The sequence below is a fragment of the Antechinus flavipes genome, chromosome 1, assembly GCF_016432865.1.
Source record: "Antechinus flavipes isolate AdamAnt ecotype Samford, QLD, Australia chromosome 1, AdamAnt_v2, whole genome shotgun sequence".
NCBI classification, from domain to species: Eukaryota; Metazoa; Chordata; class Mammalia; order Dasyuromorphia; family Dasyuridae; genus Antechinus; species Antechinus flavipes.
Window position 1 is genome coordinate 121,529,512 of NC_067398.1, and position 16,845 is coordinate 121,546,356.

General features: G+C 32.9%; 1 protein-coding gene across 2 annotated transcripts in view; it reads left to right on the plus strand.

The window, feature by feature from the left end:
• Positions 1 to 16,845, plus strand: part of WDR70 (WD repeat domain 70) — a 382,013-nt gene that overhangs the window by 57,980 nt on the left and 307,188 nt on the right. For both annotated transcript variants that reach the window (XM_051990074.1, XM_051990064.1), the window contains exons 6-7: positions 3,601 to 3,660; positions 8,933 to 9,066. In XM_051990074.1, coding sequence (XP_051846034.1) covers positions 3,601 to 3,660; positions 8,933 to 9,066 — 194 coding nt within the window. The remainder of the gene's footprint in view (positions 1 to 3,600; positions 3,661 to 8,932; positions 9,067 to 16,845) is intronic.

Below are 16,845 nucleotides of genomic sequence, written 5' to 3' on the forward strand. Positions count from 1 at the left end.
CTCCTTCACTTCCCCACTGAAACCAAGACTCCAGAATGCTTCCAGAAAACTAGCCGATCCCCAAGTGACGGAGATAGGACTTTGAAAGAGATAATAAAGGATCTGGACTTTAACACCTGGCTGCACTTGTGGTGGTTACTGAACTGAAAGGAAGGCTGCTCCCAGAGACTCCAAGAAACCCTCAACAAAGAATATTACATTTTAGAGAGAATATTACAGTATATTTCACAGAGAAAATAATACTTCATGAAAATTGGCCCATTGAGGGAATTCTCAGTTCTCTCTTGTATTATTTCACATTTTTCAGAGCAAAGCATTTATAATAAACAGATTTATATTTTGGATACTTCTTTAGTTTAATAGCAAAACAGTATGTATTCTCTTGTCAGAGTGACATGATTAATTGAACTCTCTGGTTCTTTTGGTTGGGCTGGCTGACTGAACAAAATGAGGTTGATAGAATATAGGTAAATTGATTCTGCCTCCTACTTTGTAATGATAACACAACTTACCTCTGTTTCTTTCCATTTCCATACATATTGCCAGAACTTTTTACAGGTAATGCCAAACAATTTAATGTTGAAGAATAAAATTGAATAATTTTAAGGTTGTTTAGTATAAAAGGGACTAGGCAGTAATTTTTGAAACTTTAAGCTTCAAATAATTTATTAGTAGTACAATTTTATTCTTCCAAGACTAGTTATTACAGAAATTAATCAAATGTAAATATCTCTTACTGTGTTAACTTTGTACTGAGCAGATCATAATCTAACATGTAATGAATGGGATGTGAAATTTTAAAGTTATCCATTCTTATGAGGTGAATTACCAATAAATTTTTGCCTGTAGGAAATAGAGTCTAGTCTCATCTTGGACCTTGGTTTTTTAGATGCCAGTCACTCTAGAGAGGAAGAGACATATTATTCAGGTTATTACCCTAAATCAGGGGCAGTTTCAGAGACAACACGGGTTCTATTTTAGATTCAGAGTTCCTGACTTTAGTGCTGTCTTAATTTCTCATAACTTTTATAGGACTGTGTTTTTCAAGGTGACTCATGAGTAGATTTTCTCAATCTGGTCTACTCTGTACTATATGTACCACCAAGGCTATGTCAGCATGAAACTTCTCAGAGAAGAAAAGCTCCCCATTTAATATTTTTTAGGCTCCTGATTTTAATGAACCTTCTTTTAGACATTTCTTGGTAGGATTCTTACTGCGAACCTTTCTGTCAGTGTTTACTTTCCTATTTCTTTAGTTTTTGACCTTTATCCCAGAAAAGAGATTTCGATTTTTAAATTTGAATTCCTTGTGAAGATTGAAATCAGATGGAATATTTTACAGTATTCAAGATATGTATAGTAGTTTTATTTGTTGTTAGGGATAGATTAAAGAGCCTGAGAAATGATGCTTTGTTGATATTGGAAGTAAACAGATAATTTTTTTTTCTCACTTTAAAAGTTCCATTACTTGTTATGGATTCTGGTAATAAAAAGATTCATTGAAGTCTTGTGCTTTATGATGTCCCTGGGCCAGCCAATCTTAAATATATTTGAATGGTTTCACAAATTTCACACCAAGACATATTTCAAAAAATCCTGAGTTCTGGAAAAAGAATAGTCACAATCAGCTGAATATATAAAAACATTTTTTTTAAGAGTTGGATTATTATTTTAGGTGATTTCATTATGCCAGTTATGTTTACTTTTTATGACTTATGCTTTACATGTTTTTCAACAACACTTTGATTTTAAACATAAACATTTATTTTCTAACATAAATACTAAGTTGATCTATGTTGTCAGATTTTTTTACTCTTTAAAATGTTGATTACATTTATGCACAAATATATATTTAAGTACATATGTATTTATCTGTATTCACATGCATGTTCTGTATTTAAATGAAATATTCTTCATTCTGACTTTCTATTATTTGTGGAGTTTTGAAAAAATTACATAGGAAAAGACAAAATGTAATAGTTTGTTGTGTTTTTTTTTAATATATTGCTTACAAATTTATTGCTTTACTGTCATTCCTAATAATTAAATGGAATGGATGGCCCAGATAATTTAGAAGAGAAGATTTAACTTTGCCTTATGAAAATGTGCTTGAACTTGAAGTTGAAGTTAAAACTCAGGAGAAAATGGAAAAATGTTTAGTTTTTCATTTTCCCATTTTGTTCTTATCTTATTGCTCAAGTCCTTTTTTTTTTATATCTTCTCAGGCCTATGTTAGTGATGAATTGAGTCAGTCTTCTATATAGTAAATGCAGAGCAATCTTTTTTCTCTCATCTTGATGCTTCCTACCTTTCTTTAGGTTAAGAAGGTAATGATTTTCAGTTCCTAATTCACTAGACTAGATTCGTTATGTCAGTAAAGCATAGCAAAAACTAATGCAGCATATTGTCATTAAATTTAACAATAAACAGAGAGCAAAGCATATTCTTATAATCAACTATTCACAGTGAAATAATAAATGATATTTTTGCAATTACATATAGACGTCATTTAAAATCATCTTATAAAAACAGGGTTTACCTAGTTGATCATAGAGTCTAGTGTACTGGGGGTGGTGGTGGTGGTGATACTTTTGTGCCTTAGCTGTTGAGTCTATGGATGTTTTTAGTAGAGTTGTTTATAGTAACAAAAAACAACTGTATGTGTTGGATTGAATTTGTTTCATCCTCTTTTATGTTAAGCAAAGTCAGACTTAAGAAAGAGTACTAGTAATAGTGGAGCCAGGGATCCCTGGTGTTATTCTGCTTTATCAATCTGCCTCTACCATTTTATCAATCTCTATATCACTTACCATTTATACTGGAAAAATAATATGTTTAAAATTATTATTGCTAATTTTCTTGTTCATTTTTTTGTGGCAGCATTAGCCATTTTGTGTAGTCATAGTACAAAGTTTGATTGTGCCTGGGTGAAAACAATTCAGAAAATGTGCTGTGTGTTGTGCTTATCTTTTATATTTGTAATTTGTTCAAATTTTTAAAATTGAGTTTTGTTTTTTTTTCTTTATTATTTGCCGATAGTAGTCCTAATGATGATTCTTCATATAGAATGTCATAAGAAGTCATTGATTTTTTTCTTTTGAAATTATTCCTGAAAGTTATTTCCCCTTTATTCTGTGTTTGAAACTGCTTTCTTTTTCTATAATATTATTAAATCACAAAGCTTTTGTGTATAAAAGAAAGTTATTCTTAGTTTCTTTTGTTCTCTTAAAAAATAGAAAATCAGTTCATTAGAATTTAGATTGAATTATTTAGATAAATTATAATGAGAAGTCTTTCCACAAGTAGTAGGTTGTTGAAGGGGATTATGTGTTTAGAGAATAAAAAAAATGTATAATGCATTCTCTTCTGCCTATGTTGATGAAGTATAGTTCTGCCTATGGGTGGGGATATCAGTCTCACAGTTTCTTTTATTTTCAAATCTATTAAGGTATCGAAAAAAAAAATTGGGATTGAAGTTTTAATTTTATTATCTTGTATTTTATACTGTTGTTTTGAATTACCTGCTTGGTTCAAAGGAAAAAACATTGTTTTCTTATTGATCTTCAAATTCACTCATAAAATGTAATTTTCTCATTTTAGAACCCTGTCAAAAAAATTCCTGATTCTCATGAAATCACTCTGCAACATGGCAGTAAAACAGTAAGTTTTTGTTTTTTTCTTGCAAAGTGTTATGCTGGTGAAAATGTGATAAAGCACTTTTAAAATTTGGTAAAGATAAGTTATATGACTGATGTTGCAAAAATGTTAAATGTTAAAGGAGTTAAAAGGTAGACATGTTTGTATATCATGAGATTCTGCCCTTGCTATGAAACAGTCCTTGCTTATCATTTAAAAATAGTAACACTTGTTTTTGTCATTGCTATTGTTGCCTTTACAGTTTAGTTTGTATTCTGCAACATGAAGCACTAAGACTGGAAACTAAAAAAAATATTTATTTTTAATGGGAAAATATTCTGATGTTCTTGACACTTAACTAATATTAAAAGATAACTGATTTTATACTTTCATAGAATTAGTATTTAAGGTGAAGAATGAATAGTAGTTTTGTCATTCATGACACTATACATTTGAGATCTATATTTTTCAGTATTTTGACAATTTATTAACACAATATTTCTTAGTTATGTGAAGCTAATTAAAAATTTATGATTAACTATTTCATTGTAAAATTTAAATAACAATAAATGAATATAAAAGAACATTCAGAAAAATGAATAATTAAAAACATAAGCAATACTTTTTTCTTATTTTTTTCTAGTTATCCATCCCTTTTTTTGGGTTGATTTTATTTTATGTTCTTACATATTTAAAAGATATGAAGATATAATCAATGTGCATAATTATTTGGATTTTTTTCATTTACATACATTTTGTATATGTTTCAGTATTTCTTAATATGAAATATAAATATACCTTATATTGTTCAAGTGATCTGAGTTCTTAAATGTTATGTGAGTGATGCACCAATTAACCTTTTCAGTTTAAAATTCCACATCAAGTGAATTTTAATGAATAAAAAGAGACTAATTTCCAAAAGTATTAGTTGTTGAAATTTTTTGGCCATTATTATCTATGAAACAGATAAATGTTTTTAAAGACCCTCATTCTATTTGCCCTCTCCCTTTACCAAGCCCCATCTTTGACTTATGCTTCAATGATAGAATAGTTGCAAAAAAGAAGAAATAGGTTGTTGAGGCTTCCTAAAAACATTGGTTTAAATGCCAATTCCAAATGTGCTATCTTTGTCCAACAACATTACAGGAGCAACCGAACTATAGCCATGTTTACATATTTCTACAAATGAAACCTGAAGACAAAAATGAATTGTAGCTAAATGACAGGATTGACTTTCTTTGAAAGGTGGCCAAAGATGTGGTAGTCGTTTTGATAGTGTGTCTAATAATGAGAAAAAGCATTTTATATGATATTTGATAATCTACCCTTACTTTGTTCACAGTGATTATAAACAATTTTTTAAAATAACTTGAAGTTATTTGCAACTTGTATACCAGAATTTATATGTTGCAGAAGATAAAAGAGTACTAAATTTTTGAAATGAACCTGACAAGAACTTTTAAATTATGCTAGTATTTACTTTAAGATATAGAATTCAACAAACATTTAGCCATTAGGGCATCTATCCCAAAATACTTTATAATATTTATTTTTTATATGTTTGTATGTATTCTCTATATACTTATATGTATAGTTGTTATTTTCTTCCTCAGTTATATGTATGTTATCTCTTACCATTAACTTTTTGAAATCAAGGACTGGTTTTTGCATCTCTCTGTATCTCCAGGGTTTTAGCTGAGGGTCTATAGCTTACCAGATACTTCATCAGTGCTTCTTGACTTGATTTGACTTTACACTTTAGATCATGAATTCTTTAGTCAGAATTAGAATTAGAAATGTTAGACCTAGTGAATGTAAAATATTATTACAAGAACTATTGGCATGGAAATGGCTGATTACTGATGTGAAAATCAGTTATTCATACTGATTAAATAGTTTTTTTTTAAGGTTAAAACTTAAGCCAAATTAAAAGTAGTAAAAAGACATGAAGATGACACTTTTGATTAAATAGTTCCATTCTGACATTTCCATTAAATTCAGCTCAATAGATAATGAAATCTTAAATCTGAATAATAAGAAATAAACAGACATTGCTTCTATTAGTATTAATAAGATGTCTCTCAGAATAGTGAAAAGTAGCAGTGTTTTAGCTTTACCAGTATTTCTGAAGAATCAAAGATCTCTAGTTTCATTAGGTAATATATCACAAACACTTCATTTGGATACCAGCATTATGAAATCCTCTTATCTGATTATAATCTATTGGCTTTTCACCTCTCCCTGTCCCTTCCCTTCTAGAACCCTTGACTTTGTCCTTATTATGCCTCTATCTAGTCTCTTGACCCTTCAGTTCATTGGGCTCTCTAGCCTCCCTTTCATATTGTCAGTTACAGTCAGCCAGGCCACAACCTTGGATCATTCCCACCATTCATTGCCTTCACTCCTACACATGAGCTGTTGAACAAATATGGGGGAAATCATGCAAATGGGTTCACTACAAATTATGTCACACAATCTCAACTGGACCTTCACTGCTGCTAGCCAGTCCTTGAAGTGTGGCTCAGAAGCCATCATTCTCTCTCTCTCTCTTCTCTCTCTCTCTCCCCCCCCCCTCCTCTCCTCTTCTCTCTCTCTCCCCTCCTCTCCTCTCCTCTTCTCTCTTTTCTTTTCCTCTCTTTCTCTCTCTCTCTCTCCCCCTCCCTCCCTCTCTCCTTCTCCTCCCTCTCCCTCTCCTTCTCTTTCTCCCTCTCCCTCTTCCTCTCCTCTCCTCTCTTTCTCCTCTCTCTCTCCTCTTTCTCCTCTCTCTCTCTCTCTCTGTCTTTCTGTCTCTCTCTCTCTCTTTTTTGTTTTGTTTTTTGATTGAGGCAACTAGGGTTAATTGACTTACCCAGGATTACACATCTAGGAAATGTTACTTGTCTGAGGTTAAATTTGAACTCAGATCTTCCTGACTTCAGGGCTGGTGCTCTATCCATTGCACCATCTAGCTGCCTCTACCATCATTCTCTTACTTTAGGTTTGACGTTGGGACAAAATAGGCATTTTTTAAAATAACTTTTTATTGATAGAGCCCATGCCAGGGTAATTTTTTACAGCATTATCCCTTGCATTCACTTCTGTTCCGATTTTTCCCCTCCCTCCCTCCACCCCCTCCCCCAGATGGCAAGCAGTCCTTTACATGTTGAATAGGTTACAGTATATCTTAGATACAATATGTGTGCAGAACCGAACAGTTCTCTTGTTGCACAGGGAGAATTGAATTCAGAAGGTATAAATAATCCGGGAAGAAAAACAAAAATGCAAGCAGTTTATATTCATCTCCCAGTGTTCTTTCTTTGGGTGTAGCTGCTTCTGTCCATCCTTGATCAATTGAAATTGAATTAGCTCTCTTTATCGAAGAGATCCACTTCCATCAGAATACATCCTCAAACAGTATCGTTGTTGAGGTATATAATGATCTCCTGGTTCTGCTCATTTCACTTAGCATCAGTTCATGTAAATCTCGCCAGTCCTCTCTGTATTCATCCTGCTGGTCATTCCTTACAGAACAATAATATTCCATAACGTTCATATACCACAATTTACTCAACCATTTTCCAATTGATGGGCATCCTTTCATTTTCCAGCTTCTAGCCACTACAAACAGGGCTGCCACAAACATTTTGGCACATACAGGTTCCTTTCCCTTCTTTAGTATTTCTTTGGGGTATAAGCCCAGTAGAAATACTGCTGGATCAAAGGGTATGCACAATTTGATAACTTTTTGAGCATAGTTCCAGAATGCTCTCCAGAATGGCTGGATGTGTTCACAATTCCACCAACAATGTATCAGTGTCCCTGTTTTCCCACATCCCCTCCAACATTCCACATTATCTTTCCCTGTCACTCTAGCCAATCTGACAGGTGTGTAGTGGTATCTCAGAGTTGTCTTAATTTGCATTTCTATGATTAATAATGATTTGGAGCGTATTTTCATATGTCTATAAATAGTTTCAATTTCTTCGTCTGCGAATTGTCTGTTCATATCCTTTGACCATTTATCAATTGGAGAATGGCTTGATTTCTTATAAATTAGAGTCAATTCTCTCTATATTTTGGAAATGAGGCCTTTATCAGAACCTTTGATTATAAAAATGTTTTCCCAGTTTATTGTTTCCCTTCTAATCTTGTCTGCATTTGTTTTGTTTGTACAAAAACTTTTCAATTTGATATAATCAAAATTTTCTATTTTGTGGTCAAAATAGGCATTTGTGAGACAATGAACATTTAACAGATAAATGCAAGGATACACTGTCATTTGTTTTCTCTGATTGAAGTTAGCTGCCCTCATCTCTTAGCTGGAACCGTGTCTGGTCAGTTATTAGGTTATAGTGACTTAAATGATATTTGGAACCAACTAGATTTGAGAGGCATGGAACCCTTATGACTTGGGCTTTTTCTTGGCCCTATGCAAGTGCACTGAAGAAGCAGGGACCAATTTGCTTTTATCAGAGAAGGAAGAGAATCCACTAGGGAGACAAGGATATTAGGAAATTATGTTGGGGGTGTGTGCTTGGGAGTGCATCAGTTAACAGCTACCATATAAGGAGTTACAGTTAGGATCAGACTTGTTTTAGCAGCTACTATTTATTATAAAGAATTGATGAGTTTGGGATATGATATTCCCCAAAGCAAAGAATGAGACTTACCTCAAGAAAAACAGTGTAATTCAATAAGGGAAAAAAATATCTTTAATGAAGTTGAGAACTTTCAAGCCTCCCTGATGAAAAGATTGGAGCAAAAAAAAATGGGTATATCAACACAGGTATCAAAAGAAGCATAGAAAGTTAGACATGAGCAAAAAATTATAAGGAACTAACAAAGAATAAAATGCATGGATCTCTTCAGAATTCTATCATAATTTGGGGGCATAGAGAAACTTTAATTATACAGAAGACCCAGGAGGGTTCTGTTACATTTTGTTTGTCTTAAAAAAAATGGAAAAGAAAGGGAAGAAGAATTTACTGGGAGGAAGAGAAGAATGGGAAAAATGATCTCACATCGAAGGATTGTACAAGTAGTTTATGCAATAAGGAAGTGGGTTCAAAAGAAAGAATACATACATATAAAGACTTCATAAATCAGTTAGCAGGTGTTATATACCAGGTGCTATGCTAGGTGCTAGGAATGCAAATCCAAAGAATGAAGTAATCCTTTTAGCAATAATTGAATATATATTAAACAAAGAAATTGTTCTCTTTTATTTTTATTTTTTTAAGGAACATGTTATAGCTTATGAAGATAGGCTGTAATCGATCACCTTTAATTATTTTTGCATGTCTTTTCTTTCCTCTAGGTTTCTGCTTTAGGTCTGGACCCTTCTGGTGCCCGTTTGGTAACAGGAGGATTTGATTATGATGTTAAATTTTGGGATTTTGCAGGGATGGATGCTTCTCTTCAAGCTTTCCGATCTCTTCAACCTTGTGATTGGTATGTATTGAAATGACTGCTTTTTCTTCATATTTGAAGTCACACTCTTTAATAACTCAAATTTAAATAATTCTTAGTTATCAGTATTTTTATATTTATCATGAGTCTTTTGGGATTGTGATTGGTTGTTGTATTGATCAGAGTTATTGAGTCTTTCCTTATTGTTATTGTATGAAATGTTATCCTGTTTGGTTCATTTTATTTGGCATCAGTTTATAAAAGTTTTCCCAGATTTTTTCTGAAACCAACCCCTTCACCATTTCTTATACCACAATTGCATTTCCTCATATTCATCTATCATTACTTGTTTAGCTATTCTCAGTTGATGAGCATCTTCTCAGTTTCCAATTCTTTGGCACCATCAAAAAAGCTGTTATAAACATTTTTATACATGACTCCTTTTCTTCTTTCTCCTGATCTCTTTTAGGGTGTTTATAGGAGTATTCCTGGATCAAAAGATATACATACAGCTTCACTAACAATGTGTAAAAGTACCTGTTTTTTTACGGCCCTCCAGGATTTGTCATTTTCCTTTTTTCTAACTTTGCTAATGATGTGTATGAGCTGGTATCTCAGAGTTTTTATTTGCATTTCTCTAATTATTAGTGATTTAGAGTATTTTTTCATATTATTATTGATAGCTTGGATTTCTTCCTTTGAAAAATGCTTATTCATATGCTTTTTGTCCAATTATTAATTAGAGAATGGCCCTTTTTCTTGTAAAATTGACTCAATTTCCTCCATATTTTAGAAATGGAATCTTCATCAGAGTAAATTGCTATAGATTTTTTCCCCTTGTTTCTAATTTTAGCTGAGTTGGTTTTGTTTGTGTGCTTTTTGTTTTTATGTAATAAAATCATCATTACATTACCTGTCGACCTCTCTACCTCTTGTTTACTCATGAGTTTTCCCTTATTCGTACTCTGACAGGTAAATTTCTCTCATGTTCCACTAATGTGTTTATCTAAAACATACCTTTAAACTATTTTGATCTTCTTTTGGTATATGTTTGGAGCTATTGTAGTTTCTGCCATTCTACTTTATAGCTTTTCCAACAGATTTCTTTGAATAACAAGTTCTTATCCCAATACCTAGGATCTTTGGTTTTATCAAACATACATAATCTTTTCTACTGATCAACTTTTCTTTTATTATTTCCTATTATGACTTGTATTATAATATTAATTTTTTTTGTCCTATCTTGTTCTTTTGGGAGAGCTGTGATTCTTAGGTTTTCTCTACACATTCTGTTTTGCTTATATAGTGAACATGTTTTCTTTGAATGCTATTACTTTTTGTTTTTCTTCTAGATTGTCTTTTATTTCCACATATTTACATTCCCAGTATATTCCCTCTTTTTCTTTGGTGAGATTGGCTTTTGCAGATTCCATTTTTTTTATGTCCATTATCATTTACTGTTAATGCCATAAATTCTCCTCATATAATTCTCATTTCCCTGTTGAACCACTGAGGAATAGTGTGGTGTGATTTCATGTTCTTATCAAATTCCACAAAGTTCCCTATCTCTTCTAGGTTCAGATAATTTTTCTTTATTTTGCAGCATTTATTCATAATTACCTGGACTTCTTGGATCTAAATCTCAGAGTATCTCAATCTTTTCCTATTCTGGCCAGTTTATGGTGCACCAGCCTAACTCTGTGCCTCAAGGGATTTTTGTTTTGTCTGAGGTCATGTTTACTATCCCTGCATCTTTTTACTTCAGCTGAAGCATAATGGATTCTGCTCTAGCCCCTTATTTTAACTCTGTATGTATCTTTCTGTTTTAAGTGTGTTTCTTGTATACAGTATATTTTGGGATTCTAGTTTCTAATAACATTCTGTTATACTCTTCTCTTTTTTTAGGTAAATTTATCCTATTCATGTTCACAGTTATAGTAGTTAATTTTTTATTTCTTTCCATCCTATTCTACAATCTTTTCTTTTTCTTTTTCTCCTGATCTTTCTTTAAGAATCTGTTTTGCTTGTATGATACCTCTTCTATCTATCTTCTGTCTTTACCTTTTTCCTTCCTGGTTCACTGTTTAGTAAGGTGTTTTTCTGTATTCAATTGTGTATATATATATTTTCTTCCAATCATTAACCAGTTCAGATAATACTAAGACTTCAGGGTAACCTGTTTTCATTATATCCTGAATCCCTTTCTTGTTATATAATATCTTCTTTTAGGTTGCTTAATATTTATATACAACAATTCTCTCAATTTTCCTTTCCCCTCTCCCAATCTCCCATTGTGTTCCTCTTTTTTATTCTTTCTATTTGTCTTTTCTGATCATCATTTACAAGTCCTCTGTTTAAGTAGTTTCCTTCTATGACTCCTGATGATTTTAGAGTTCTGAAAGAATTCATGATCATATCCCCCAGAAAAGAATGTAAACAGTTTGAATTTTTTTAGTTAGTCCTTTGTGATTTTTTATTTCATTTTATCCTTTTCTTTATTCTTGTATTCATTTATGTGCCAAATTTTCTATTTACCTGTGATCGTTTAATTAGGAATGAGTGTAATTTTCTATTTCATTAAAGGGCCATTTCCCTCCCATAGGATTATGCTTAGTTTTGCTAGGTAAGTTTTTCTTGGTTTTAAGTCTAGATCCTTTGGTTTCAGGAATGTCAATATTCTGAGCTCTGTGTTCCTTTATTGTAGTAACTGCTAAATCTCTTATGATTCTTACTGTGATTCTTTGGTGCTTCAATTTTTTTTCTTTCTGACTTCAGTATTTTCTTTACCTAGTAGCTTAGGATTTTTGCTACAATATTCTTTGGAATTTTCATTTTGAGATTTCTTTTAGGAGATGATAGATAGATATTTAAGAATTCTATTTTGTCTTGTGGTTCTCAGCTATCTAGACAATTCATTTTGTAATTTTTTTTTGGAAATATGATGTCTTGACTCCTTTTTGTTGTTGTTCTTGGCTTTGAGATAGTCAATTGATTTTTCTTTTTCTTTTTGTCAGTCCATTGATTCTTAAATTATCTCCTCTCAATTTGTTTTCCAAATCAGTTTTTTTCTTAGGAGGTATTTCATATTTTTTCTGTTTCCTCCTCCCCTCCCCCAGTCTTTTTGCTTTGTTTTTTCATTTATTGATCTTTCAGAATCCTTAATGTCCATTTGGCAATTCTAATTTTTAAGAATTTTCTTCAGCAGTGTTTCGTACCTCTTTTATTCAAACTGTGAATACTCTTTTTATAACTTTCCTTTTTAACTCTTGCTTCTTTTCCCATTTTTCCTTATTCACTCTCATTTATTTATTTGTCTACCCCCTTCCCACTTAGGCATTGGGGTTAAGTGATTTGCCCAGAGTCATACAAGCTAGGAAGAGTTAAGTTTCTGAGGTCATATTTGAACTCAGGTCCTCCTGAATTCAGGGCTGGTGCTCTGTCCACTGCTCCACTTAGCTGCCCCTTTCTCATTTATTTTTTAAATTCATTTTTATATGAGCAGCTAGATGGCGCAGTGGTACAAAAATGTTTTGTGGGACTTTCCATAGTTGTCATCCCTGCTCTGCTGGGGTTGGTCACCATGACAAGGAAAAACAAGGATGGAAGGCCTTTAGTTAACTTCCTATGATTAAGGAAGTCATCTTAGGATCTGCAGCTTATAGCTCTAGGGCTTTATAGACAGAACTTTGATGTGATTCTATCAAATTGACTAATACTGATTAGAATAGAGAACGGTTCCAAATAAATTTTCTCTCACAGTACCCTGCTTTTGGACTTTGGCCTTGACAGGTTCAGAGCACTTCTTGGTCTGGAGTGAGGTCTGTTTCCCACTCTCCTGATCTGAGCTATGCAAGTTCCTGACTCAGGTTCGGGTCTGTTGGCATATGCTTATTTTGAAGTTTTAAACCTCCTTGGACTCAGCAGCTATTAGCCAGCTGGGAGGTGGCTCATTAAGAGTAAAGTGGGAAAGGAGCCTGTAGGTGCTTGATGCCAATCCAGAATTCCTGAATTGCTGGCTCCCATTTGAATTAGGAGTCCTGTCTTGGTTATTTCACTGCAGCTTCCACACTGGATTAGAGGCTAGAACTGAGTCTTTGCTCTGTTCCTGAGATCAAACTTGTGCAACTATCATTTACTTCAGGAATTTGTTCCTTGCTCATTACATAGCTAGTACCCATTCCCATAGACACATTGTCCTGAATTTCAGACCTGAAACTGATTGTGGGTTGTAAGGTGGTACCTCCCTATGTACCCACTGCTTATAGCATTGTAATCCAAAGAATAAGGACTGTCTGGGGAAAAAGGAGGGGATTTTCTTTGTATTTCTATTGTGACTGGCACAAAACAGAGGCATATAAATGTTTGTGGATTGACTTCAAATTATTGCTTCACTACCTGGCTAAGAATGTAGTACATAGGCCTAAGGCATGTTTTGAGAAAACTTTTTCAGTTTCTAACTGAGATTCAAAAGTCTGGGAATTTTGACCAGTTATGATGGAAACAAAGCCTCATAACGTATATATAACTTACTTTACAATGTTTTAGGAACAAAGTTACAATTGTTAATAGTGATTTGCTTCCAGTATTAACTAATTCCTATGGTGAGGTCATAGTGGTTGGAATGAGATTCCATGGCTCTTGAGCCTCAAGTGACAGCCTTGAACAGCTGTATTTATTTATCAGCAATGCGTGTCCCAGCTTGTTCTGCTAGCTGGGCAACACATGCTTTAAAAATGACTCCTCACTCTGCACCTGACTCCTCCCCAGGAATAACTTCATAGAAAGAATTGTGCAATGTCACTAATCCTTTGGATTGATATTAGTATTACTGCTTGAGAGTACATTAATTTACTTCCATATGACTCTTGGTTACGGTCAGATTGGTGTTCTGTTCTCTTTGATCACAGTATTAGTTGTTTAGTCAGTAACTTGAGAAGCTGATGTGATAACATTTGAACAGGGTCTTTAATTCCCTTTAACCCTGAATATTCTAATGACATCTATTTCACTTTGTGGTTTGTGCAATTAAGGAGAAGGTGGCAAAGGAATCTTTAGGGGCACACATCTTTATTTTTGTGGGCCTGAAGACCTTGCTGAGAAAACCAGTAACATAATTGAAATATAATGAAAATTTTTTTCTAGTCTAGTAATAATAACTGTATATGCTGCTTTAAGGTTTGCAGGATGTTTTAAAAGTATAATCTCATTGCTTATTGCTCATGAAAAGTAACATCATCATTGTAATTATAAAAGGTAGGCACTATTATAGCCTCATTTTAAAGATGAAGAAACTGAGACAGACTGAGGTTAAGTGGTTTTCCCAGAATAACATAGCTAGTGAGTTTCTGAGGCTAGATTTGAACTTAAATTTTCCTGACCTGAAAAAAAAAAATTAACATATCTTGAACAGAATATGTTTATCTGCTTTGCTCTGGGTATTGTTAAGAAGAGGGTATTCTGTAATCTGATTTGTCCATTCCATTTTTGTAGTAGCTTATCATTATAAACAGTTTATTTATTAATGATTCTTAGGGGTCATTATCCCTCCCAACTCATCGTCATAGTGTTTGGGGACTTCAAATAAAACTTATTTTGTTTAATTTTTTCAGTTAGTATAAATTTAAATTTGATAATTAGATCAAAACTTTACCAAACAGCACTCTTCCTATGTCTTCTGAGGAAGTCTTTGTTCCATTTGAGATCTCCTAGCACTCATTCTGTACTCTGAAACTAGCTCTTCTTTTGCCTTTCTGAGCTTCCATCCTAAGTGAAATAGATATTTTGGAACTTAGGCTCTTTGAGCTGCTTTGATCTTTTCTACCTTGATGAAACCAAATTTTTTTTCCCCATTATGATGAATTGCTGAAGGCACTAAGAGCTTCCTTTGAGTTGTCATTGCCTGTAGAATTGATGTAGTGAATCTTATCACTCTGGAAGAAGCTTTTTGAAGTGCTGATAATTTGAGAACAGTCATCTAGAATTTCAGAATTTCACAAGTAGTGGACAATGTGTAATTGTTGAGTAGTAAATGTCTGGCTAATGTGTTTAGAGAAAAACAATGTGATAAATCTAAGTATATATGTACATATATAATTTTGTTCATGGATATCTTTATCTAATATGTAAATGCACACTTATGTAAGTGGGTATATGCAAAGTTTGGCATAGTAGATAGAAGAAAAATTGAGCTTGTGTTTTTTAGATGAATATTAGCTATATGACCAACACATTTAAAGTTACAAACTGTTGATCTACATCTCTGGAGAAAGTTTCCACATTGGAAGTTCTTTATATTTAATTCCTGGACACCAGTTGCTGACCTGGATACTTTGAAAATATTCAAATACATGGCCTCATCTGACTCTGGGACTGTTAATAATTCTAATATATGCCATTTAAAAAATAGTTGAGGTTCTATTCTTTTTTTTTCCCCTTACATAAATTTTTATTGTCACCAATTTTCCTTTCATCTCATGGTTTGACAATTTTGTTTTATCACTGAATTAAGATAAAATATCTTTTTGGAAATTTTTTTTCTCTGTATTTGTTTTATTTCTGGTGGCGAGGTGATATTGATATTAACTTGATATATTGGGGGCATGCCTACAATGTCAGTTTTTTCTAAATCACTTTTGAAATTAAAATTTCAGAGGTTTAGTTTAGACTAAGAGAAGTTATCATTTGAATAGAACTATGCATCTATGGTTATATTATCTTGGTCCAAAAAACTAGTCTGTTAGGATACATTTTCTGTTGAACTTTTTCCCACAGAGTTGCACACAATAAAAAGTGCTTGTATTTGGGGGAAAAAAATTTATGGAGGCAAGTGTATTAAAAATAATTATGATCAGATCTGGTCATCTACACCTGCTGTAGAGGTGTTTTATCACTGAATTAAGATAAAATATCTTTTTGGAAATTTTTTTTCTCTGTATTTGTTTTATTTCTGGTGGCCAGGTGATATTGATATTATGAATTATCAATAGTTTGAGTTTGGCTGGTCATTTGAGTTCCAGTGTTCCGTGCTGTTGTAAGGATAAAGTTAGTTGGGTATCTGAACCACGTCTGGGAGCAGAGGGCCATTTCTTTACTTTTAAATAGCTCTCTGTTTTGGTATCAGTTTACTTGCTTTTCATTTGAAATTAGAAAGCTTTGTTTTGGTCTAATGAATCTGTTTATTCACTACCTGGGGAATTCTTTATCACTTCTCTTAAAGTAAATAAACATGCCCCTATGGTCACATTCCTTTAGTTAGATATAAATGAGTATCTTCAAAGTGAATCTCTATGATTTAATCTTTGAATAAATTAGAAATAACACTAGGCATTTTCACTTGAGAAGCTTGCCTCTGAAATTCTTTCTACTTTGATATTTGTATATGTAGTCACATATAGGAAATGAGTTACAATTCATTTTCTTTCTTGACTCTTGACTCTTTCTTGACTTGACTTGACATTTTTTCTATTAGACTTTTTAAATGTTTGTTAGAGACTTTTGCAGTATTTATTAGAAATGCATTTCCTTAAAATTATTTTATAGTTTTCAGTTATGGTATATGGTCTTAAGGAGTAGGATACTCAATCTTTTTTTTTTAATATTTTATTTTATTTTATAATGACTTTATATTGACAGAATCCATGCCAGGGTAATTTTTTTTTACATTATCCCTTGCACTCGCTTCTGTTCCGATTTTTTCCCTCCCTCCCTCCACCCCTCCCCTAGAAGGCAAGCAGTCCTATATATGTTAGATATGTTGCAGTATATAGGATACTCAATCTAAGAAGAAACTAACTTAGTGAAAATGGGGAGACCCAAGAAGGG